Genomic DNA, 27,841 nt, shown 5'->3' on the forward strand with positions numbered 1-27,841 from the left:
CTTTTAAATTCTTTGGGTTTATCACAAAGTCAAATGTGTCCATATTTGAACTGAAAATATGGCACAAAGAAAGTGAAATTAATTAATATCTATTAGGAAGTCTGCGGCAAATGACAACTGACAGCATGTGTCTATGATTCACCCCTAAGTGGCCAGTGAAACTTGGTTATAACTGTTATAAGGTTAGTATTAGTATCATTTATGTATAATAATATCTACTAAACTCAAAACAGTAGTAAAGTTTATTAACGCGTGCATAATAATTTACTTTTAATTATGAACATAAAACAGTACGAGGTAAGTGTAATCATGGGATTAGTTGTCAAGCGGACCCCAGGCTCCCATGAGCCGTGGCAAAATGCCGGGATAACGCGAGGAAGAAGAAGAGGTCATCCTGTACTGAAAATTGATACTTTTCATTTATAATTACGTAAGTATCCATTTTCATTAAATGTTAAATATTCATTAGGGTACTTCGTATTCGACACTAAAAACATAACAAGCTCTCTAGATGAATGTGCAAGTTTTTACGACTGAGGCGGATTCTAGTTAAATTATGGCGACTTGTTTGTCTAAAACACATCACACGCAATGGCACATCTTCGAATCGGCTTCACTTTCATTGATTTGCATGCCGAGTTTCATTAGCAGTTACTGTGCGTAAACATTTTTCTGAATCACGTACATCATTTGAATAGTAGATAATTGACAGAGTAATTTTGTTACGTGAATTACCGTAGTAAGAAACGAAAACTAATTCGCTTAGTATAGCTGGTCAAGCAGATCTTGTCAGTAGAAAAAGGCGGCATATTTGAAAAGTGTAGGCGCGAAGGGATATCGTCCCATAGAAAATTTGAATTTCGCGCCTTTTTGTACTAACAAGATTTGCTTTACCATCTATATTTAATATTTTACACCAGACAATATTTGCGCCCATAGAGTAGTTAGTAGCCTAAAACTTATAAAAATATTACCACTCTTTGATTTATTCAGGTTTTAATAAAATTTTAGACACGTAAACGTGCGCCAAATTTATTTTTTATTCTACTACAATATTATCTTCCTGTTTTTCTACCTGAAATGAATTTATGTTGCAGGTATTATATAAATTATTATAAAATTTATTGTCAGTGCATCAGCGGTGACTGCAGTTTTACGTGTGTGAGTGTATGTGCACGCTTGGAGGTGCGAATGGATGCGTTTATATATAGGTAAGGATGGTCAATGTGGGGCGTCTTCGCGTTCGCAACCTTGGATATGGACACGTTAACAAAATTACGTCATAAAATGTAAATTTAAACGAAACAAATTAAAAATTGGTGATTTTGTTTTTGTGGTGGTGACAAGTTACCTGGATACCGAATGTCAACAATGGCGAGAGTGCTTGCATTGCTGGTAGGTAGTATTAATTAGGTTAAGTGTTATTATTTATACCTATAATATTATGAAGAAAATATGTTTCAATATTTTTAGGCCCTCTTGGCGCACCTATTAGTATTAACACGCCAAGAAGAGACTGTTATCGTGGAAGAGGAAGCGAAAGAACACGATACGAATCAAGTGAGTAATTATAATGCCACACTTTATTGTTTCTTAATTATACTTAGATTAGATTTAGATTTTATTTATTTCAACATGAAAATTTCACTATAAATTTGCTACATTCGTCAAATTTATGTTTATCTTCTCATCATGATAAGAAGATCATCATGATCTACAAAAAATACATTATAAATTTAAAATAATAAAATAAATTGTGTGTCCCAATAAGGATCGCCATGTACAAAGACAAACATGTCAAACAATTGAATATAAACCAAATTAACATTAAAGTCGATGTCAACATAGTTAAATAATTTGCAATTGTCATTAAAATATCAAATAAAGATAAAAATATCACAATCTTATTTACTTTTATAGCAGATTGTAGGTGTACTACGTTTAAATAAGATGAAACTTTTCGGATAGTGTTCAACACAATTTTGATAGGTTTTGGCGACAGTTCTAAATCTTTACGTTATAATAAACCCGATTCCAAAATACGCACTTTTTATGAAAAATTAATATGACTTCCATTATGCCTATATGCCTATAATGTTCGTAATATGTATTTTAATGTCCCATATTTAATTATTTTTCTCGTGATACTGATAAATTACTGCTTAATTTATAACCAACGTACCTAATAAGAATGTTGAAATATACCATACGATATTCCGATATTGATAGGAAACAAGTGTGACAATTTGATACTGGCCACAACGCCTGCAAAGACCACGTCTCAGAGTACAATACAATACAATACTCTTTATTGGACACCTCACATACACGTAGTTTACAATAAATGTACAATAACATAAACAAAGACAATAGAGGTAACAACAGGCGGTCTTATCGCTTAAGAGCGATCTCTTCCAGACAACCTTTGGGTATCTGAGACAAAAGAGTATGTAGGTACTTAGAATTTACAAAAGGTAAGTTCCCGCGACAGCGCGTGACATCATCCTTATTTGTAAATTGTATGCACCGATATATACCTACTTCGATGGCGTAGTCTAGAGACACTGACATGACAAACAGTCACAGGAAGAGCATACCTAGTGTTTTGTACCAAGTCGCTTCCTTTCTGTCTACTTAATCAAATCGGTTTTAACTTTTTATTGTTTCCATTCCGGCAAATATGTAAATTACGAATTAACATCGATTAGTCTAATTGATTCAGGAAGCATTTTTCTTTGCTTTCATTGGATTTCGTCGATTTGGTTTTTGTGAACTTATAATAATAATATGGCTTAGGTACCTACTTAGTTGCGTCTTCGTGTTTAATCTTCGGGCAGTGTTGATAATATGCAGTACTTATCCGTAAATATTTTGGTAGAAAATAAAAAATAAAATAGAATATTTTATGAAAATAAATTTGAAGGTTTTTTAACATTCTTTTTAACAACAAAGCTTCTGTGAATACTTGTGATTACGGTGTTTTAATATTGAACATCACTATTACTTATAAACTATATTACGACTTTTTCTAAACATATTCATATTGTCTGACAACTACAGTTATCTTATTCCAAATTAGAAAAATACCTAACTAGATCAAAACAGTTTGAAAATATATTTTGCGATTTAGATATTATTTTGTAAATTAAATGCGAATAGCACTATGAAAATAAAAGCAACTTTAACTCATGTTACGCCTCCACGACCCATAATTAAACTACAGTCATCTTATTCCAAATTAGATAAATACCTAACTAGATCAAAACAGTTTGAAAATATATTTTGCGATTTAGATATTTTTTTGTAAATTAAATGCGAATAGCACTATGAAAATAAAAGCAACTTTAACTCATGTTACGCCTCCACGACCCATAATTAAACTACAGTCATCTTATTCCAAATTAGATAAATACCTAACTAGATCAAAACAGTTTGAAAATATATTTTGCGATTTAGATATTATTTTGTAAATTAAATGCGAATAGCACTATGAAAATAAAAGCAACTTTAACTCATGTTACGCCTCCACGACCCATAATTAAACTACAGTCATCTTATTCCAAATTAGATAAATACCTAACTAGATCAAAACAGTTTGAAAATATATTTTGCGATTTAGATATTTTTTTGTAAATTAAATGCGAATAGCACTATGAAAATAAAAGCAACTTTAACTCATGTTGCGCCTCCACGACCCATAATTAAACTTAGTAGGTACTCTAAAAAAAAGGTCAAATTAGGTTATACTCTTTCTATTTTTGAAATTATATCAGTTCAAAAAATAGGTGACGAACAGACAAGTGTATTTTTTTTAAATAAAATACCTCTGAAAAATTGTCTAATATACTTTCGATCTGTATTCAAAATATCTGCCAGAAATATCAATTTTAGCTTGCTCAATAAAAATGTCATACCTACATATACATACCTAGGTAGGTATGTATATGTAGGTATGACATTTTTATATGTAGTTCTTCAAATAGGTACGCGTTATACTTACTCTGATATTTTTTTTCTGTAATTAATTATTGTAGGCCTGCTCCCTTGTTCGCCGCCAGCGCGTCATCAAAAAAAGTACAATTAAATTTCTTCTTTATGTTAATTTTATATTCTATTTGCATTTTTTTTGGTTAACATTGTTATTTGCCAGGAAATATATTAGCAAACCAAGTAAAATCATAATCATTCAACCTATTAGTTAAGAATAATTGAATTTAATAGCATGATAACAATAACAGCAAGAGTTTAGCGACCGCGCGCATAATCTCATATTTAGTCTGTTCGAGAAACGGAAAACGGTGAAATATAGAGATAATACTCCTAAAAATACGTGTGATACCTCATTAGATTCGTAATGATGTCTAAAAAAATGTATTCGAAGCGTGTATTAGCACACAAAAAATATCAAAAGTTATAAACAAAAAAAGAGGGAAAAAAGTAGATATTTTTTATTTCCCAAATATCTCAAAAAGTATCAATATGTAAGAAACCAAAATTAATATTATAAAAGAGGAGGATATTTCCAATCAAATATTCCAGACTTGCAGAACTGTATCTCCATTATTTATACTTTTTATTCAACGCTGAGCACAGCCCTCCGCGCCTCATTTTCGAGAAACGCGCGCGGCGTGAAAAAACGATTACGTAACATTAAATATAATTTTAAAAATATTAAATATTGAATGAAAAATAAAAAAAAAATATTTTAAATATAAAACATGTTAACAAATGTACTACTTGTATAAATTTATCTTAAAGTTATTTTTTCAATAAGTTATGCAATTGTTAATCAACAAAATTTTCTCAAACATCCTTCTTTATTGAAAACGAAAAAAAAATTATAAATAACTATTGTAAAATTTTGTCGCTTTCTAGAAACCTTTTCATATACATACTTAATATAAATAATTTTCGATTTTGATTTTTGAAATAAAAAAAAACTGTCCAAGTTCCGACATAAAAATACGTGGTAATAAAATAAATAATTCGTAATGTGATTATTGTATGCGTCATCTTTTAAAACGAGTTCAAATACAAGAGCATTAACATACCGGTATAGCTGCAGTCTGCTGTGGCGAAACCCATAAGCGCCGTATTCGAGTAATACTTGTATTAATGCCACCGTCAGTGCCTCTCATAGGATTTTTTTTGAAATGTCTGCATTTTGAGACAAAACATAATATGTAATATAATTATTAATTTGAGTAGATAGGATATACCTACCAACATATTTTAACAAGTGGTATTTTAAAAGCCACCAACAGTTTTTTTTATGAAGATAGTTCAACATATCAAGTGATCTTTGTGCCTCTTTTGAGTCTTAATTCATCGTATTTTAAGAAAACTTAATGTTTAGTAAAAATTAAATTCATTATGCATGTTTTGTCCAACTTTTGGCTAAGATAACGTTATGTTTTTCCATTAATTTAGACGTGAAATAGCTATGCAAAATTTTATGGTAAAGTCTATATTGAATTAAGAATTTATATAAGTATAAATTCTATATCTATAATAACCTACATATGATACTTTTTACAATAATAAAATCTCCAATATTATTTTTAATCGGTTAGAAGTTAATATTTTTTGCTTATTTCATAATTACTGCAGCATATGCACAAATAGTTATGGAAAATGGCCATTGGTTGTCGCAACGACACCGATCGATATTGCCGCCGATGTAGCTCACCCACTTTTCTCCCACTCGTTCAGCGGCAGTAAAAGTACTCCGGCAACCAGTTTCGGTCACTTTTAATTTCTTTAAAGGTATTTGACCCTTAAATTGTAATATGAACTATGTTTAGTTGGTCACTGTGTCAAAATTTAAATGGAGTTAGAAACGAAGGTTTAAAATATCGCGGAACACTTTTGATGAGTTTAATGTAGGGTAAACCCTCCAGTGAATGAACACCCCCCAGTGAATGAACAAAATCACGTTTATTGTCTAAAATAAGAAATATAGCAATTTCTACCACTTGTCGTATTTTTTTACTTATTTACAACTCTATTTTCTATGCAATAGCAACCCGCGATATATTTATTTTCGTCCAGTTTGAATGTAACTGGTGTTTGAAGTTTACGTGTTTCTGGTTTTGAAGTTTTGTATGGAAAAATTTGATCCCAGATAAGAACAGTGTATGTTTGGAGCAACATATGAGGTGCTTATTTAATGTTTACCTGTACAAAGTTTAGTTATTTGGTTAGGTTAAGAGTTAAACCTTCAATAAATGTACACTTACTCAGCGTATTATGCGATTAAGTCTTTATTTTTATAGTTCCATTACTGGCTTATCAAATGTTCTGAAACCAGTAAATGAACGGTGTGTTCATTTACTGGTGTCGTCTAGATATCTTTTTTTTTTCAAAATGTATATGTAAACGAAATGGTATTGAGCTCGTTTTTTGTGATTCTGCATAGAAAACGATTCTGATTCATTCAGCCAGTATTGGAACAAACCAAATTTCTATTATCCATTTACTAGATTTTTCATGCCTATATATGAACAATACAAAATTTGGCTTGTTCATTTATTAAATTTCTACTAACTCTATGCATGAACAATGTCACCACGGACAATACAACATGACAAGTTTATTATTAGAAGCATTATTACTAAGCCTGATCTTTTTTCATCAAAATATGCACGTTATTTCTTGTTTTAAAGATTTATTCTCTTTTTCTTATTAATATGTAACAGGTTTCTGTGTTATTGGTGAATAACCATAATTTTATTACATTCTAATATCTTTGAATGGAATATGGAGGGAGTAAAAAGATATGAACGCTTTCGCTATACCTACTAAAATAGAGCTGGAAACAGTTTTTGTGTTAAAAATGTTTTTAATGCTGATTAAAAAGATGTAAATAATGTTCATTCACTGGGTTTTGCGGTGTTCATTCACTAGTTTTTATGTTCATTCATTGGGTTTTTTGGTAGTTTTTGATAAATTCTGCTATAACTCAAAAACTACAAAAGTAATAAAAATCACAGAAATAACTTTCTTATTTATTAAATGAGGATTCATTAAATTGCAATTAATTATTCCAATTATTAATGAGTGCTGAGAAATGATTTTTCAAACTTGGATTATTGCTTAAGTGTTCATTCACCTCTTACCCTATTCATAAAAATAAAAGACGATTCTGTAACACATGCGTAATCCGCTCTCTTTTTAAACATCTTTCGGAAGTTTTCTTTCAATAACAAACAAAAGAATACACACCAATAACAAACCAGTCAAATTAAGCCTTCAATCATTTATTTTCGATAAGCTATACATCGTATAAAGCTTATTATGTAAAGATTACAAAACAGTGCAGACCAGAAGAAAACGAAAGTAAAATAAACGAAAGCGATCCGTCATTGACATTGAGTAACGCGGCGCACGTGCTGCCGGCTCATCTTGAACTTGGCGAAGATGATCAAGTGACATTTAACGTCTGTTTACAAACAGAGATTGTAGTAGTCGGTATGTTTAGTTTGCACGATTGTGAGTTAATTCATTTGCATACTAAACTAATTTAAATGATCTAAAAATTAACATAAAATTTGGTTAATGACTTAATTAACGAAGCTGTAGAATTTATAAATGAATGAAGAGAGTTTATACCTATTCAAACATCTTGACTGTGAAGATTTTCTGTCATCTACCTAGAGTTAAAATTTAGCTGTAATAAGCGGTGAAAACACAGCAAAAAGTTTGTCAAAAAAGAAACCTCAAAGCTGTGAATTAATGCGCATTTTGATTAATTTATACGAACACTTAATTAGAAATTTCATATGGATGACTATACATACACATAACAATCATCTTTAGTGTGTGTTTTTGATTTTACTTCTTGATGTCTGGAGCGTTATATTTTGATGTATACATTTAATTGTAATTGCAGTAATAAAATAAAATATTAGTTTAAGGTTTTAATTAAGTATGTACCTAAAAACAAATATAAATACATAACATACTGATTTGACGTATGGTTGATAGCAACACAATGATTCCCACCCACAATCAATTACCTTCATTATACCGCTCACATTCCACTCTTATGGAAATCATTAAGCCGATCATTTATTATTCAGCATACTAAACTGTAATCGCCAAGCATGCGATGAATTGTCATAATGAGTAAAAGACGGCTCTTGCTCACGCAAGCTATCAATTCACACATTCTTTGCTTCGTTCTTTGTATTTAATAATTTAATTAACGGTGTGGTAAAACCACTTTGCTTTCAGGGAAATCCTAGTTATTCCTTCAGCTACGGAGTCTCCGATGCGAGCACAGGTGACGTCAAATCGGTATGGGAGTCCAAAGAGGGTGACACTGTTAAAGGTGATACATGAAACGGTACGTTTAATTTTAATAATCACTTAATTGCAATAGTCATGAGCCTTTTCTTTACAGGTCATTACAGTGTTGTTGAACCTGATGGTTCTATGAGATCCGTCGAGTACTCAGCCGGTCCTGATACCGGATTCACAGCCGTAGTAAAAAATGATGGGGAGCCAGTTGCGAAAAAGGGTCGCAGTTTGTTTGAAGAAAAATCTCAAAGAGATTTTGGGAAGTTTTACGACTTTTCTGAAGATTCAGAAGACGAAAGAGATTCTTACCTGCCAACTGATAGGAAAAGAGCAAAACACCCATTCGAATCACTATTTAAAGATTACTCCCTAAAAAAACGGCCAAAGTATCCAAATGATTTAGAAGCAAGTGACTTTACTCATAGCATTACAATAAAACATCCACTTGATGAAGCGGGAAATGAGCCACATAGTCACCAAGGCATTAATTATGATCCAAATTGCAAAAACAAACATAATAAAGAAACTAGTAATTTGTATGGTAATTTAGTAGAGTTTGATATAAGCAAAAGGTATCCAGTTAATAAACTTTTCCAACCAGCATCGTACGATGAAGACTCGCAGAATTCTCCATCCAACTTTGAGGCAGAGAAACTGACCAGCCCGTTTGGCTTTAATGGATACAAGTTTCCTACGTTATCAGAAGCAGATTTGAGGTTGTTAGCAAATAAATACAAGGGTCGTCCAAGTTATGAAAATGAACATTATCCTGTACCTGATTTACCGATACCTGAAAAGTATTATGCGGATGATATTCCTCTGCGACCGAAGAAGAAAAACAGGCCACCGAAAATCCCAGAATATAGCTATCCTAGCGATGACATAAACGATTACATACTTGTACCAAAAAAGAAGTTTAAGAACCCCCCGAGGATCCCTGATGACTACAGACACGAAGAGGATGATTACGAGCGTCCGCAATACTCCAACGACGATGATGATGATGACGAGCGACACCGCCAGCCGAACAAGGGAGAGAAAAAAATCGTCCGCAAAATAATTAAAAAGAGAAAGCCGGTCATTAACTTATTAGATATTCTTGATATTTAATTTTATATTACTAATTACAAACTAGGTAATAAAAGTACTTGAGATAAATTCTAAGATAACAGATCTGATATTATACAGACTGAAATGCAATTAAAGTAACGAAGGATTTTTTTTATTAGTTCTCTGTTTGCTAGCTGTGACTTTAGATTAGAAATTATGCGATCTAAGTAATACAATAAAAGAAAAATATTTTTCATCACACTTGCTCGGAAAAGATGTATTTACACGTAGGGCTTGCGGGCGGGAAATTGAATTTTTCGCCCTAGGGCGGAAAAAATCTTTTCCGAGCAAGTGTGATGAAAAACACTTATTTACACGTAGGGCTTGCGGGCGGGAAATTGAAATTTTCGCCCTAGGGCGGAAAAGTGTTTTATACAGAAGTTTGTTTTTATTAATTCTCCTTTTTTTCCTTACAAGTGTGATGAAAAACATTGTGTGTGCCACGGGCGGTAAAGAAATTCCGAACTCGTGAACATTTTAAGCCCTCGCTTCGCGTCGGGCTTAAAATTGACACTCGTTCGTAATTTCTTATTTCCCGCCCTTAATACACAATGTACTATTTTGTGTTTAGGCAGTTAATTTATTAATTTTATAAATGGACATTATTACCATAAAAAATAAATTAAAAATATAGATACATTTTAAATTGAAAAGGTGAATTGTAAAGCAATTTCTGTTTAATTTTATAACATTTATAATTGCATTTGGACGAGATACAACATACCAAAGTATTAAACCTAAGTATTTAAACATACCTTATATTTATTGTGATGTTTGTTTAAATGTCATATAACTCGGAAAGTCTATATATATTTTTGTGTGAAGAAGGCACGATACGAAACATACGATGCTATTTTATAATTTATGAGTACGAAGTAATAAACACTAATGTCGATGTAAATAGCATAATAAAACGAAAACAATACAATGGGTTTTTTTACTCCCCTGCACCCTTACCTTACAGCCAAAAATAATTAACTACTAAACTACTAAATTATTAATTACTAGAAGAAAGTAGCAAACTGTTTTATTTTGTTCTTAGTTTCAACGCCCTGACGAAAAACGTAATTAAGGATTTTTTGCTATTGGATTATTACACGCAAAACATAAAAAAGTCACCATTATCAAAATATAGGCATTCACGGGGCATTTCTAAACAATTCTGCGAATGTGTTACTAATGGTTTTCGGCGAACTGTATCAGTTATGCTCTTGCGCAAGCAATCTTCAATGATAGCGAAAGTGCCAGCGCCGGCGCACGAGTGGGAACGTTACGTCACAAGGACGTTGGGTTATTTATAACTTGTTTACTTTAAAGGGTCTTTTTTGTTTTAATGCAGACAAAGGAAATGCAACTAGGTTACTAAAGCAACCAGGTGGGTACATTTTTTATCCGCCTACTTTAATGATTTAAAGATTTTAACTACTTAAAATTTAATTAGGTACTTATTATAATACAGTCGGGTTAACTAGCTAACAGCTCTATGAGTTTCTTAAATTATACATATATGCGTTTGTACATGTGAGCGATTAGGTTATCTACTTACATACAGATATCTGAAATATTACAGTAGATTTCACACGGCAATATGAAGGAAATCCTTAATTGACCGTTGCGTTAGTGAAGGTCTTCGATTTAACTCTGGCATTTTGCTTTCGTCTGTCTGGATGTTCTCCTCTACGGGTCGCAATTCTAAAGCGATTTTCGTGAAATTTTGTCCCCAGATTCTATGATTTAATAGGATTTTTTTATCCAATTTTTGGTATATTTTAAAAATGATAATGGGACTTAAGTGCCAATAGCGTCTATGGCGCTTAAGACCATTGTGAGTTCACTGTGATAACGACTCAACGAACTTAAGTAATTTCACTTTAACATTTTCTAAGCTTAACGCGAGGTTTACAACTACAGAGCCACTATACTCTGTATCTTTAGGTATTTAAATAAAAGTAAACAAAATCTAGGTACCCTCAAATGTGTTCACGGAAGACCAGCGTCAGGTACTACTCTATGCTGAGTGTTCACCGTTTTCAGTGTAGTAACAGTGTACGAGTTAGTTATAAGTCATTTTTTTTTTCTTTGTGTGTATGTATTGTATAAATGTGTACTGATACTGAAATAAATGGTAATCTATTCTAAATGGTTCCTTAAGCCAGTTGAGGGTAGATGAAAACATGACATGATCAAATAATGTAGGTTAAAGTCCTGACTTTAACCTGTTGTTCAGTAACAGATCAATACAAAACCGTATTTGGTTGGTTAAGCAATAAATGTTATAACTACACCAAAAATGTACAAATTGTGTGTTTACTTTTATTTAAATACCTAAAGATACAGACTATATTGTATATCTTACGATACGATAACTAAGTATTTTTGTATGAACCAACACTAATCAATGGATCAGAGTTGATTGGACAAAGCAGTCTGTGAAATGTAATTAGCACCAATCTGACTTCCGGCTAGGCAATAGATCCGGTGTAGGTGTATCTAGTGTCTACTTGTTATGTTTTATGAACCAAATCAACCTACTTCTAGAGGATGCAAAATAAAATCACAACACAAAATTAGACTAAAAAATAAGTACATTGCGTCTTTATCAAACCTGACTGGGATAAGAATAAATATCTACTATTTATAGATAATGTGGCAGAGAATTATACAAAATTGACGGTGTTTTTATTTTAAATCATATTATGCCTGATTTAATATTTGTAATAACATTTAATTCATATTTTTATATTATTTTTAATCAATCAAACAGGTCATATTTACTAACGGCCCAGTCGGGTATAGGGTAAAGAATTTGCAAAATTTTCGGAAGATGTTTTTTTTTGCTTTGTCCCATCAGGTATTTGCTTAGTTCCCCTTATTATCTATTTTCATCGCACATCAGCAGTATCAGCACACCTACATCCAACACATCGTACATCCTTGAGAACCAATGTAATAAATGGGCATAAGGTGTTGCTATAGCACGTTTCCTTTATGAATGACTGACGAGAAAAGTGTATCAAATAATTGCATCACGCTAGGAAATAGTTGGAAGCCGACAAAGCGTCATAAGCACCTGTGTAAGTATGTAGGGTGGACTGATTCTATTGGTGATTGATGATTTTTTGCGAGCTCTGAATGCGTTACGTAAACCTCAATAATCTCAAAACGCATTTGTTATAATTGTTATTTATACAATCGTAAACGTGAGTGATGGCCACATATTTATAAACGTATTATCTCTTTAACTTTTATGGATCGCCTTTCGTAAACATGGCGCTAACTAATTATAACTTAGTGTAATCTCAAAATAGTTATTTACGATACAATTGCGGAAAAGAGGAAATTCGAAACGAGTGGCGATAAATTAAAACACGACCGAAGGGAGTGTTTTAAATCGACACGAGTTGCGAATTACCTATTCGCACTTGTATCGTACAACGTTTTACAGTACCTACGGCCGTTTAAACTTATGACATCGCACGAAAAGTGCTATTTTACGCAGTAGTGTGGGAAAATAGGACCATAATGTTCTGTAAAAATATTTTTGCAACCCTGCAAAGCAAATTGCAAATATTTCGAGACTAGTCAGGCCAAACTGTTATTATGCCGGAAAAAAATATACTTACACGCCTAATAGCAAGTATTTAACGACTGGATCCTGATTGTTGCTAAAGGACCTATCCTGAAAACTGAAGAAATCCAACTGAATAAAAATATATAATTATGTCGTGGCCAGATCGTAGAATCTGATAATTTCATGAAATGCCATTTTAGAATTGACCACTCCATGAAATGGTTAGGTTAGGTTTGACTTTTTCATGACATGGCCAATCGATCATTTCATGAAATGGTTGCGACAGCCACATCATGAAATGATCAATTCTAAAATCTGACCACGACATTTACAACAATCTATCAATGGTTACGTTGCCTGGCTCTGTCTGTCAAAATATACGGGTAGCGGTCTCTTGTCCCTTTGTTGGCGATCTATAATATAAATGCAAATTGCCCGTTTTTAAGTTAGTTGAACACATTTTAAATAACTTTATTCTGGACAAAACACGCATCCATAAGATTAAAGCCACACACGCAAACGATAGTGTGATTTATTTAGTAAACATTAACTAAATAGTACTGTCACGTTCCCGTAAGCTAGCAACCCCAGTTGCGCAAGAGTAATTGGGAATTAAGTAAAAATAAGAAAGTGATCGGGTTGACGTTAATGCGGTTATTCGCGGTTATGTATACGCCGCGCGCACGCACGCTGGACATTCACCGGTGGGCGCGGCCGTGACACGGCCGGCATTGTCGCAATGCGGTGTATTCCACTCTAGTTTCAGTTTTTGCTCCAGTTAAGTTAGGTATTAATATGTATTTGTCAGTAGGGCTCGTAACGACATATAAATCGGTGAACGTGCTTTCGTAATGAAAAAGAAATAAACGCAAGGCCAGTCCTCAAAAAGAGCAAATATGTATTATAAAAAAAAACTTTTGCTATTAAGTACTGTATGTTGGGTAGATTAAGTAAATGCAAATAAAAAAAGTGCAGCCGACAAACCTCTGACAAGACAAATATTTATATTGTACAAGTACATGTACTAAAGATTTCAAGCAACAATTATATTACGCCTAGCGGCATCATCGCCTGAGACAAAAGAGCATAGGTACTGACTGCACTTACTTCCCCCACTACATTTAACCGAACTGAAATGAGAACATAATCCGAGATAAAAAATAGAATTTAGTAAGTCGAATCGAAATGTAGACCTACGCTTTAAAACAGCCTAGTTACTTATGTCATGTTCCTTAATGAAGAATAGATTGATATCGCTCACTTAAAATCTTAATGAACGATTGTCATGACATTTAAATGCAATTTCGCAGTACCTAATTGTAGACTCGGAACTATAAGGTGAAAGGCGTTAAAATAAGAAAAAAAAACCGGACAAGTGCGAGTCGGGCTCGCCCACCGAGGGTTCCGTACAAATTTAATTTTTAGTATTTGTTGTTATAGCGGTAACAGAAATACATCATGTGTGAAAATTTCAACTGCCTAGCTATCACGGTTCATGAGATACAACCTGGTGACAGACAGACGGACAGTGGAGTCTTAGTAATAGGGTCCCGTTTTTACCCTTTGGTTACGGAACCCTAAAAATAATCACAAGTGGAACACAAAGGTTGCCACGCGCCATCGAGATTAGAGATTTGTGCCCCGATTTGTCCACCAAGTCACCAGTTGCCTTACAAACGCGATACTATTATCCTAACAGCGACAGATAGACCAATTTATTCCATAACATTTAAATAATACTAACTGAAGTAAACGAAAGCCATATATGTAGCCTAACTGGGTAGATCAACGATAGTGCCAGTCTTTTTCAGACTGCGGTGCACCTATGCTGTCACAATACGAATGCAACCTTAAACCCGGCCGAATATTTAATTTTTAGGTTAGACGATTTTTAAAAGGGGCTTATTATCACAAAATATGAATAAATAAATTAATAAAAATCTAATCTTATCTATCTTAAAAAATGTAAATAGAAACTTAAATTTGTTATACATTATATTATAATCGACATGTTTTACACTAAAATTACAACATAATGAAACAGATCAAGGATTGCCAGTTAAAAGCCTTGTTGGTTCTAGATTAAATGCTTGAACATACGATTATTTAAGATGGAAATAAATCCTTAGTTACAGCGACAGTTACTCGCTTCCACACGTACGCCCTAAAATTATGAGTCGAAGGAGACTTGCTATAATTTATCGACATAAATATTCAGTACAATTATTTTAATAGCAGCTCTGGTCTTCGACGATAATTTGAATATGTTCTGAAGTAGTTTAGTGTCCTATAATCAAATATACAATCAAAATATTTGAAGAAATAACTAGATACAACACTGCATTCAAGTTAGTTGTTAGCTGCAAAATTGCATGAAGAAATTATGAATGAATTATTAATTGATAAATTCGTCATGCACTTTTACGGCTGATGGTACCTAACAAATATACTAAACTAAATAATATAATCTAACTTTATACAAGTTTTCATAATATAACTATTGAAGACATTAAGGGCCACTTGCACCATGCACTAACCCAGGGTTAACTGGTTAAACCATGGAGTTACCATGGTTACCAGTATAATTTGACACTTGGTTAACGGTTTAACTGATTAACCCCGGGTTAGTGGAATGGTCCAAGTGGGCCTAAGTAACTTAAATAAAAGGTGAATAATTAAATACATCTAACCTAGCGGTGAAAATACTTTTCAAGCAAGTAATGGTAATTTTAACTACTCAAACTAGAAACTAGAATTATCAACCTTAACTTTTTATACTTACTAGTGTAGAATACAATGTTACTACATGTTATATAGCAACGAATACTGGTACCGACACAATCTTAAAAGGCCATTCGATAATCACTTTGTAAGTTACAAATACATAGAAAGTATTTTGACCTTTACAGTTTTATAACTTTGACACTTGATATTTAAAATGGTATTGTACTTAACTGGAACATATTTTATTGAAGAAGAAAAACGATTAGTAGGTACTTTACTATAATCGCGCCTGCGTATGTTCTGGAAATGGTAATAAAAAATATTTTGGTGGTGAGAATCAGATTATTCTTTTATTATTGTTAATGACTGATGCCTACTTTAATATTATATGCACTGCCCTAACAAGCCAAATAGCGCTATCTCAAAAGAAAATTCATTGCTAACTTATACTTTACTTTCTATAGCTGATAATCCATTTTCAAAATCATTGCAGCATGTAAGTTCCATTTTTTTATGATTAGAAAAGTAAATTAATTTATAACGATAGCCCCCTTAATAAATTCCTTATTTAAAAGCAAGTTATAACTTGCGTTATTGCTTGCAGCATTTAAAATTTCAACCCGACACTTACTCATATCTTAACGAATGCGGGCAATATGACATTCAATTAGTTACTTAAAGTACCTGTTTTTATAGAACGTGTGTGTAGGTGTGGCATTGCCTACTTTTGCCAGAACAGTGTTACTTCTGCAACACACAATAACCATGAACAATAAAATCCACTTCACTAAAACTGTTTAGCATGCAAAACGAGTATGAAAAATACTAAAATCACTATAAGTCCCCTAATTACTCCAGTATCTCGTTATCAGATCCTGACTTGCGGCGCGATTCGGGAAATGAATTAGAGATTCACTAGATATGACATAGTAAAGATATGTGACGTTCCACGGCAAAAGGTACCTTATGGCGGCTGGCGCTTACGCTATTATTAACGCCGCTCCAATATTCAGCCGTAGCAATGTTACCTTTTGCCGTGGAACGTCACACATCTTTACTATGTCATATCTAGTGAATCTCTAATTCATTTCCCGAATCGCACCGTTAGTGACAAACAAAAAGAATGTCTCCGAATAATCGGTGAACATAGACAACATAAAAAAATGATTCCCCAAATTGAGAACCTCCTTTTTTTAACTCGGTTAAAACAACCATTTAACGTAAGTACTTCATTTAAAAAAATATGCACTGGCAGAGAGCACAGAGACTCTCAATCAGTTCAACATCAACAAAATAGATGTGTTGAATCTCGACGCGTAATCAACCTAAAGTTATCTATGCAAAACATACAAATCTGCATTAAATTATTGGCATGCAAACAAAACATCCGGCAGCAATCGCACAAAAAACAACTCCATATGAATGGATCCTGGCTTCCTCTCGTTAGCTGCATACACCTGGCGTTGTGTAATACGCCGTTACAAAACGTCTTAGAAAGAATATTCTGCGCAAAATACCCGGAGGTGTAGTGTTAAGTATTAATACTATTGATTGCGAACATTGATAGCCAAATATCCGTTAGTTAATTATACCTCTCTTGTTTTCCATTTTATTGCATGGCTGTAACTCAGCTTACTAACTATCCATCATTATCAGCCTACACCTACAGACATATATTAAACATAAATAAATATGTTCTTTATTCAGACAAATACAGTCCACATTTGTAAATCTGCTACTTACCTATAAACTAGGTTAATTGTAGTTACATATTTAGGTATACTAAAATTATACAGGTATTTTTTTTAACCCTTTACCGCATACGAAGCCATTTATGGCGGATATAATATTCAACTCTATTGACAGCTATTAAAGTTCAAATACAGTAAAGTAGGTACAAGTAAGTATAAGTTCATAATATGTTCTATTACTAGGCACACATCTTATTATACATGGTAGTAGTTAAAAAAATTACCCACGGTAGCTTTTGCAGCCATCTTTGAATTTCCAGATTTATAAAAGTTTCCTCATCGTGTTTTTCTTTATTGCAGGGCCAAAAATTACAAATGTATAATCAATTTACAAGATTCCAAGAAATCCTGTAAAAAATGGTAGGTACATTACTTTAACACATAATTGAATTTAAATAACACAAAATAAAACTTGAAGAGACCACTGATGATGTATTAAAACCCCATGCACTAAAGACAAATCTTAGGGCCTACCACGGTATTACGGGTTCGCGACCACGTTCGACGTGTTACCTCCCTGTCACACTTACGTACGAATTTACAAGTGCGACAGAGAGGCGTCGAACTTGGTTCGCGGTAGGCCCTCTGCTCCGCCATCATCGCGGAGCCTGTTGGAGGTTAACGACATCGCAGCATCGGAAAAGGTATCGGTTAGATGAGTCATTGCCAGGGCACAGCGAGACTTCCAACCTAGACGCCTGGTTGCCTCGACATTCGGAATGGTAATGGAATTCAACTTCTGTCTTGCATAATTAACCACAGCTACTATTTAATCAGATAAAGATGGTTATATTATGTCCCTTAAGGCTAAGTCAAAAAAAAATCTATGTCCCAGCCCCCCCTTTGCTCCAGTCCAACCAAAACGTTTGCTGAATAAGTTTTTGTCCTAATAACATTTGACAAAGTAAAATCTTGCCAAATGATAATTTGACCAAATAAAAAAATATATGCGAAGTGTAACTTTGCTAAAGGTTCCTTTGGGAAATTAAACTATTGCGATAAGTTCCTTGGGAAGTGAAATTTGGCGAAAGGTATTTGGCCCAAACGAAAGTACACCCGTTTTTTGTTGAAGAAATGTCACTTTTGACACTGAAAGATCGGTATCGTACCGCTATGACTTCTTATAAGCATTGTTCGAATGGGGCCGTTGGGCTCTTATATGATGCAGTGCAACTGAAAATGTGATAGAGGAAGAAAAGTCTGCAGAGATTGCCAGTGTTATTTATACGTCATAATGTCATAGAACTTTGACGTTTAAAATAACACCTGCACTGCGTGTGCTGTCAAAATATCTGCAGACTTTTCTTGGTCTAACTTTATAACACGGACAAAACCTAACTAACCCGTAGATGAAATGTGAAGTTGATTATTTATTTCGCAAGCTATTTAAATCACGTACGAGTGTTGTGGAGTCTGCAATACAATCTCACACAGCCTAAATCGTAATTGTATGCGGAGGCGTTTTGAATGCGTGTGCTTTGTTCCGAGGCATGCGGCGTGCGCGCATTCAACCATTGTTATGTTAATTACCTCGCTATCAAACCACCATAAACCACCAGACTTTTGGGATAGGCACAACTATTTTAGGAATGAGATCTTAGATAGGTCGCATATGTTATGAATACATTGTCTTCCTTACAACATTTTCAAAACATGGATTTTAATCAATTTTAAGTTCGTTTGTTTACAGAAATGATTAGTATTTTTCTCTTGATTGATTTTTATAACTCCCTCATTGGTATTACATGGATTTTGTTTTACGATACTCTTAATCTGATTTTTCTACATTGCTTAATTTGAATTTAATACAAATATTACTGATTTAAACTTAGATGATTTTGATACATTATCTTAACAGAAGGCGTGATTAATGTACAAAACCGCCTCGATCAGTTATTGAATGACCTGACTTTAACCTACATTATTTGATCATCTACCCTTTACTGGCTTAAGGAGCCATTTGAGGCTAGATTTTGTTTACTTTTATTTAAATACCTAAAGATACAGAGTATAGGGACGTGTGGGATAAATAAATAGAGTCTGTTCGGAAAAAGAAGAGTCATGGAATGTATTGGGCCCCTACCTACCTAACAAAAATATAAATAGGTAGGTGTATTTGATTAATTGTAGTGTTGTTACAATAAAAGTTTTACTTGTTATAAAAGACAAAAATTAAATGATTTCAGATTTAACAGGCTTCGAAGGGATACTATTGTGCAATAGCCTTGACACGCTTATAGAACCATAGTACAAGTAAACAGTAATAAAGCATGTTTTATTGTATTGTCTATTAAATCGATATTAATCTGAGATTATATAACTCATTAAGGTGAAGTAGAAATATAAATACGGGCTGTACAATTGAAACATGCAACTCCTTATGAGTAGATATATCCTACCCTACCCTTACTTTGCTACCAAATTGAATATGTGAGTAATATTTAGGCAATAAGAATTATTGTTATGTCAGCATAATATATCTAGACAGACTGTTGGATTTCATGGTAAATGTCCAGCACATTTTAAATAAAAAATATATATTTTAAGCGACATGGACTTGATTTTTTTTGCACTTATTGAAGGAAAACGAACTTTTAGGATAATTTTATTGTATTAAGTAATAGGATGAGTTGTCTTCTCAAGACGCGAAATTAATACACTGTTAAGGATGACTCATGCTAGACCGGGCCGGCGCTTCATTTTCTATGGAAAGCACCACGTGATCACGGATCAGCCGTCATAGAAAATGACATGTCGGATGGCTCGGCCCGGGCACGACCCGGTCTAACGTGAGTCATCCTTTACGCTGTATCCAAATTAAAATGGTATTACAGCCAGTTACATTCCAAACGCTTATTTGGGCAAAAACAGCTGAAATCTTGGGCATCGCCCGCATTGTACAATTGCTTGTGACATGCGTAATTTTGGAGTGCTTATTTTGGGAAAAGTTCGAATTACACGAAACCACAGTGAGGTCTGGTGTTGAGCGTATCCAGGCTAGTCTCACGATCTAGTTTCAATGCGGCCCCGCCCACAAGGCGCATACATACATTTACCTACACCAGGTATAGATGCAGGACTTTGGGTTGTACCTATAGGACATATAACCGCGGTATAAAAGCCTCAGTTATCTGACAATTTGGCACAAACCGAGCCCTAGCTTACAGTGAACTAACGTCCTAGACTAAGCTCCCACAATGATAGCCAAGGTAATGTGTATTTCAGTGAGATTGTGCTAAAGGTGTGGCTAGGACTAAACAGTTAGAAGTGATAAGAAATGCAAGTGTGTTGATAACGTGTTGTTTCGTAACCATTCCTTTTTAAAACACCATTCATAATGTGGAATTTCCTTATACACATGATCATATACTTATGTAGATATGAAAGGGATCTAAATCTATCTGGACAATGCCTGGCTTGTCTAGCAAATTCTTCTTTTAAGCCGTCTTCAATTTCGGTGTAATCTTTCAATGTTATGGTTAATTTAACTCTCAATGTCTTTTTCAAAAGAGAAGGCGTTATATTACTTAGGTCAATTTTTGAATTTTTTTCATAGTTTAATAAACACAAGTCCATAGGTAGGTACGCATTAGTGCAATATCTAAAAAGGTAAATTTATTTTAAGGTTTGAGATTAAACTTCATTAAAATGAACAATTAAGGACATAAAATCAAGCTACTTCGGGATTAAATATTTCCCAGTAACGGTAACTACTAAGTTAAAGATCTACCGTTTAGGTATAACGAAGGCGGTTCGTTAGAATAAGTTTTTATAGACAGCTACGGACTAGTTAAAGGTTTGGCCGCATGAAACTAATTTGTTTTAAGTAAGTAAAATTATAATATACACCGTGTTTTTTTGATTTCCTTTAATTTCAAGGGTACATTCCTGAGCTTAAATGAAGTAACTTTCTCAAAGAAACCGATATTCTAATATCGGTGTCTTTGAGAAAGTATAAACTCCATTTCGGAGATAATCAATAATATTTTTTTTTCCTATAAGGCCTCTACAAGCGTGTACACTTGCCTTAGGGCCGGTTTACATATTGATTAGTGTTTAGAATGAGTTCATACATTTGCTACTAAACTTAAGTGCATTCTCGGTCGATCGATGTTCGAAATGACATTAATATGTCACAGATTTCAATTGTTTGGTTGAGTTAAATGTAATGCCCGTGTTACAACAACGCTATATGCTACATTTAATTACTTTTTAAACTTAATTTTCTTAAAAAAAAAAGAAAATTATTATTATTTTTTAATTAAGTATGCCATTTAGTTCTCTTAAACGTAGGTACCTAACCATACCCCGAAGTTAACGGAATTCAATAAAAACACGGTGAATAATCTAGATTTAGTCCCAAAACTACTTTCTACTAAAAATCACCGTGCAAATTCTTAAACTGAGATAACTGGTAGACCTTTAAAGCGGCAGCTTAGTGTACTCTCATGCTGTCAAACTTGCAGGTGATCCTCACATGTGCGCTGATCGGTATGGCGCGTGGAGGCCTGATCGCGGCCCCTCACGGCGCGCTGTCCTCCTCGAGCCTGGTGCTTGGAGGCCTCGGTCATGGGCTGGCCGCCCCGGCCCTGGGATTGGGATATGGTAAGGTAGTTCAATTTGGTTGTGCCTCCGAATCACTTTTGATACGTTCCAGTCCCTTTTCGGCGAAGAAAAACGCAGTGAAGAAGCCAGACCAAATCCCAATAAGGCTTAATATAGAGGGGTTAAGTCCTAATTCTTGGGATTAAGCTACCGAGTGGACCTTAGGATACCTCCAAACGCGCTCAAACTACGGATCAATTAAATAGCTGGTACACTTTAAATATTTTGTTTTCAGGACACGGCGGTGTGGTCGCGCACGGGGCGCCGTTGCTGCGCGCGCCGATCGGTCTGGCGCACGCCGCAGCCCCTGTTGAGATTTATGTAAGTACCTTTTCACCACACCAACTTGGAAAGGCTTACTTTGCACTTCAAAAACTGATAGCAAAGTTGCATTTTATTCACATGTGAGGCAAAGTAATCAAATGCAAATTTTGAGTCGATTATGTTTGCTTGTAGAATTGAGTTTTAAATGACAATTTTGGATGATAAATATTTAATAACATTCATTTGGATTTGATTTTATTTGATATTTTACATTTAATATTTGCTTCGGATTGGTGTGGTGAAAAATTTTGTGTTTCACTCGGGGGCAAATCTTGTTTAACCCTCGTGCTTTGAAACCCTCGCAACGCTTAAGATTCCATTTTTCGAACCACTCGCTACGCTCGTCGTTCAATTTTGGAATCTTTCGCTTGCTCGGGTATCAATATTAGCACGAGCGGTTAAACAACAACTTTGCCCCCTTGTAAAACAAATAACTATTTTTTGCACTGGTGTAAAATGTGCGACCTTATAATAATGTAAACCCTCCTTTTCTGAGAACTTTTTTACTTGGCTTTACTGCGATAGGGTAAAAAGGTGCTTTGCGTAGTACCAACACCCTTAGGGTCTCCCCTGATATATCGACGCCCATTCGGGAAAAGTCGATAGGAAAAAGCTTTATGTCAACGCAATAAGAGCGAAAAAGTCGTCGTTCGGCTCGGCTCGCATCGGCCGGCGCCTGCCGACGCGTCGACTTACTTTCATATCAGCTAAGCGTTACTGACTAATTACTGGTCAGTTCGAACTTACATTGATGATAAATAAATCTTTCTTAGCATCAACATCACTCGCACATGTATCTCGCTGTATCACTAATAACAATTCAACAACAAAACTACGACTTACGTATCAAAGTACCTATTGTGTGTTGAGTAAATGAGTATGGTATCAAACTATCAATGAGAATTCAGCCTGGTCTTAATCTTAATATAGGCATTATTACAGATAGTTTTAATGCCTGAGTAATGTAAAGATTACTAATGATCGAGAACAGTTCGTAGTTAAACATTTTCTTAGATACAATGAAACAAAATTCAAGAAAAATGTAAAATCTCATGATCTCGTTGCACTCATCATATCGTCTCACTGATTCCAGGCCCACCCCCGCTACACATTCAACTACGGCGTCGCCGACGGCCACACGGGCGACCAGAAGAGTCAGTGGGAGTCCCGCGACGGCGACGTGGTGAAGGGCCAGTACTCTCTGGTGGAGCCCGACGGCACCGTGCGCACTGTCAACTATTCCGCTGATGATCATAATGGGTAGGTGCACTTTTTATTCACATTTAATGAGTGAGTGGAAAACATTGGCGACGGCAATATGGCTGCCATTCACTGATATGCCAACGGACAATTTCCAAAATTTCAGAATTTCTACATGGACAATTTTCGAAAACTTTTCATGTTCAGTCAGCAGAAGAAGTTGCTAAGCGGGCAAGGTGTTCATAACTACCTTGACACGCTCTTATTCTCTTAACAATAAAGTCGCGTCAAGATCATTTTGAACACATGCCCCGCTTAGCAACTTCTGCTACTGACTGTTCCTATTCCTAAAATTCCGAGAACCTTTACAACTTTTTTTTTAAATTCCGCAACTTGCACATCTATTCTGTCACTTCCTCTCTGGGTCATTTCCATACTTTAATTGAGTTTCGATTGGCGTTTTTTTATAAACGATTGTCATTTAAATTAATTTTGTACTAAGCAGAAACATCTCCCTAAGGAGCATGTGAGTGATATGTTGGAAATATCCGCTGTCATCGAGTGAAGTCTCGGTAGCTAATGTTGGCTAATGATACAGAGTCGCAAGTTTGATGCTCGCCCGAGACAGTATTTTTTTCCACTTTTTATTTATTTCTAAGCTTTACAATTATCATTTGACTAGGCTGCCTGTAAAGAAACGACATTTGTTTTGTTGGTACCAAACAGCGCCCTTAAGAACACCCAAAAGAGCGAGCGTTCTTAAAAAAAACACCAATAAATATAATCACAGAAAAATCAGCAAATAATAAAAACCAATCATCGAATTAGATAATTGTAAATCCGAAACTATTACAAGTCCGTAAAAGTGTAACGGCAGTAAACGGCTTAGCCTCAAAGCGCGCGATAATCGCTGCCCTTGACACTGTGGTTTGGTTTTCGGTTCAATGACTCCAGACTGGAAGCGTGCCAAACGGTCAGTAAAAAACTGGTGCGTGCTAAATGGTTATTTTAACAACAATGTAATGGTAAAAATTATAGGATTCGAAACTTAAGAGAAAATTTATGAAATTGATCGTTTCCAACCAATTTTTCTATTTTGCCAAGGTGAATATGCTGAGTTAGATTTCTAGATATCCTATTGAGATCTGGATAGACAAAGAACGTACACATTTTAACGGTTAACGGTGTTCCAAGAACGCTATATTGTACCTACTCTCAATATTTCCATAAACAATACACTATATAGTTAATACACTACTATTATTTCGGTCATATCAAGTTAAACAAACGGCTCGATTCGGGAAATGAATTAGAGATTAACTAGATACAATATAGTAAAGATAATCGTTACTATATCGTATCTAGTTAATCTCTAATTCATTTCCCGAATCGCGCCGAAAGTTTAAATCGATTGTACCAGATGTCACTCGTATGGAAAAAGGTTAACGTTTCCTATGGTTTGATTGACAGCAATTCTACCCTACAAATTAACAGAAGTAAATCTAAGTTCGGGCACAAAATACAAAATACATATAATGTAAAAAAATGAGCATTAATCACATGCTTCTTCATGTTTCAGATTTAACGCAGTGGTGAGCAGACAAGGGCACGCCGCGCACCCCGCCGTGCACGCCGCCCCTGCCGTCCTCGCCGCCCCCGCCTACGGACACGGCCTCCTCCACGGCTAAACTCTCTACGCCTTCGACGACACCTATTTATTAATTAATACCTAGCTTAAGCACGGACGGAATGCGACAACGAAACGAGAATGCTTCACGGTTAACGTTCAAAGACAGGCAGTCCATTGGACAGTCAGCAGCAGAAGGAGCTCAGCTGGCGAGTTACTCTAGAATCTCTAGATGATCTTGGTAGGATTCGGATGATAAGAGGATAATATTTTGAAAATATTTTTTTTCTGCTGATGACTGGTCAAACATGAAAGAGGCTATGCGTTTCATAAGGTGTATCCATCCTGGGACTTGACGGCCCAAATTAGTATTATCATGATCAGTCATCCCCCAACATTAGAATTAAAACTTTTGTATTATATACTTCCTTGTAGTTGTAAGTCTTTCGTTTTCAAACTTTGTAGTGTTGTACAAAACTCATCGATTTGAATACAGTTTATGAAACGTCACGACACAATGCTTCGAGGTGCTGTAAAGAACCGGTTTTTGTGACTGAAAATGACGTAAAATAAATATTACTTATACTTTCATAACACCAGCATATTTTATTCCGGCGACATGTCAGAATCCTGTCACACAGTGCCCATTTAAAAGTGATAGTCGTCGATTAAAACTCGTTTGCTACCCTTTTACAATGTTCTTACGTTCGTTTGACATAAACCTGTCGACCTGAAAATAATTCAAGTTTTGATTTTAAAGTATAAAAACTACAGCCAAGCACATATTGATATCATTCATTTGCTAAGTTCACAAGACTTAACACAAGAAACATGTTCAACAAAGTAAGTACGATGAATACAAGTAAAATTATATTTTTTATGATAAAATTATTATATACACAAGGTAATTAAAAGCAATAGAACCGACATACACATATTTGTTTGTTAAATATTGACTTAGCTGTAATTCTAAAATAACAGTATATGTAGTTTAGTAGTACTGTATATATATTGTATGTAAATAAATCATAAAAAAAATAACTGTCTTTAAACATGCATAGAAATTAATCAAACAATCAAATTAAATATTTGTCTAATTAAAACATATTCTTACATTTTAATTAGATCGTCATCTTCGCGGCGGCGTTAGCGGCCGTGTGTGCCCAACAACACGGACACGGTCAAGAACACCACGGCCACGCCGTGTCCTCCCAGTCCTTCGTGATTCACCAAGTGCACCACGAGCATAAGGACAACCATGCCACCCCTGTACATTACGCTCCTCATCACGAGCAAGTCGTGGCTGTGCACCACTCTGCTCCAGTCCACTACGCTATCCCAGTCCACCATGCCGCTCCTGCTCATCACGAACATCACCAAGAGGAACATCATGATTACTATGTAAGTCTTTATGCAATGCTATGGGACCTTAACTACTTTAGCACTAAATTCGCTGAGTAACTTTTCTTTCAACAAAGTATTATTTATTCTTATTTATATTTGATGGTTTTTCTCCAGGCGCACCCCAAATACGAGTTTTCGTACAAGGTGGAGGACCCCCACACCGGTGACCGCAAGTCCCAGCACGAGTCCCGCGACGGCGATGTCGTGAAGGGCGTCTACAGCCTGCACGAGGCCGATGGTTCCGTCCGCACTGTTGAATACAACTCTGACAAGCACAGCGGGTGAGCAGATTGAAATAACTTACTATTCTACTGGTTAAGCAACCTGACATCCGATCCGATACGAGTTGGCACCGATGTATCCTGCCTAGTGCGATTTCCTTCCAGTTTTCTGCGTGTAGGACGCGTAAATATTTTTCGACCTGCTGGTCTCTCCAGCGGTACTTCGGGCATCCTTCGTGGGCCCTTTAAGCCTTTCTATCTGCTGGCATCCTCTCGAGATGTCCAAGCTAGCGGATTCTTGCTGAATAAAATAAAATTTAATCTAATTATAAGCCTATGATGGTAGTAAGTATATAAATAAAATGTTATTTTTTGTTTTCAGTTTCAACGCGTACGTGAAACACTCCGAACCTATCAAGCATGTCCAGCCCCACCATCATCACCATTAATCAAATGACTGTGTATCGTGTCGTAATTATGCAGTGATTGTTATGTTGTTGAACTTGTTGAATAAATAATAGCCTAGTCCTCAAATCCACTTTGATTATTATCGAAACCTGCCTGCATTTAGGAAAATAACCCTATATTTTTAAGAAACAAGTGATACCTATCATTCTCTAATATAGAAAGAGCCACTTCTGAAATACTTACCTCTACTTCTTAATTATTTAAGAATAATGGATAAGTTTTATTCAATAACAAAATTGAGAAACTATTATTAAAATTAAGAAGAAACTAAATAAATTAAAAATAATAAAATAAATGAATAAATAAAACTAAGAATAATTTAAAAGAAAAAAATAATACGTTTTATCACATTAACAGTCTTAAGAGCCCAGAAATTGTTTTTTTTTTAAGTAGTCACATTTGACTGAAAATAAAAAGAAGAGAGTACTTTTAGAAGGCGTATTGCATTTTATAGTAACTCTATATATTTGAATATTTTTATAGTAACTCTTGATCTTGACTTTTATCTCGGAAAATGCATGTGAAAAGAAGTTAA

At 34.7% G+C, this 27,841-nt stretch overlaps 3 protein-coding genes across 3 annotated transcripts; all 3 read left to right on the forward strand.

Moving 5' to 3' along the window:
- The first annotated feature begins 1,112 nt into the window (after positions 1–1,112).
- Positions 1,113–9,573, forward strand: LOC134793646 (uncharacterized). Its single transcript, XM_063765282.1, has 4 exons — positions 1,113–1,395; positions 1,474–1,560; positions 8,236–8,332; positions 8,405–9,573. Exons 1-4 carry the CDS (start codon positions 1,363–1,365, stop codon positions 9,409–9,411), a joined length of 1,224 nt encoding a protein of 407 aa, XP_063621352.1. The 5' UTR covers positions 1,113–1,362; the 3' UTR covers positions 9,412–9,573.
- Positions 9,574–20,569: 10,996 nt separating this feature from the next.
- LOC134793682 (cuticle protein 7-like) lies at positions 20,570–25,807 on the forward strand. Its single transcript, XM_063765334.1, has 5 exons — positions 20,570–20,666; positions 21,924–22,062; positions 22,298–22,383; positions 23,480–23,646; positions 25,166–25,807. Exons 1-5 carry the CDS (start codon positions 20,655–20,657, stop codon positions 25,272–25,274), a joined length of 513 nt encoding a protein of 170 aa, XP_063621404.1. The 5' UTR covers positions 20,570–20,654; the 3' UTR covers positions 25,275–25,807.
- A 237-nt stretch (positions 25,808–26,044) lies between these two features.
- Positions 26,045–27,372, forward strand: LOC134793884 (cuticle protein 7-like). Its single transcript, XM_063765598.1, has 4 exons — positions 26,045–26,056; positions 26,339–26,614; positions 26,732–26,898; positions 27,221–27,372. The coding sequence occupies exons 1-4, from the start codon at positions 26,045–26,047 to the stop codon at positions 27,285–27,287; spliced, it is 522 nt and encodes a 173-aa protein (XP_063621668.1). The 3' UTR covers positions 27,288–27,372.
- Positions 27,373–27,841: the final 469 nt, after the last annotated feature.

Source organism: Cydia splendana, chromosome 9, assembly GCF_910591565.1.
Source record: "Cydia splendana chromosome 9, ilCydSple1.2, whole genome shotgun sequence".
Lineage (NCBI taxonomy): Eukaryota > Metazoa > Arthropoda > Insecta > Lepidoptera > Tortricidae > Cydia > Cydia splendana.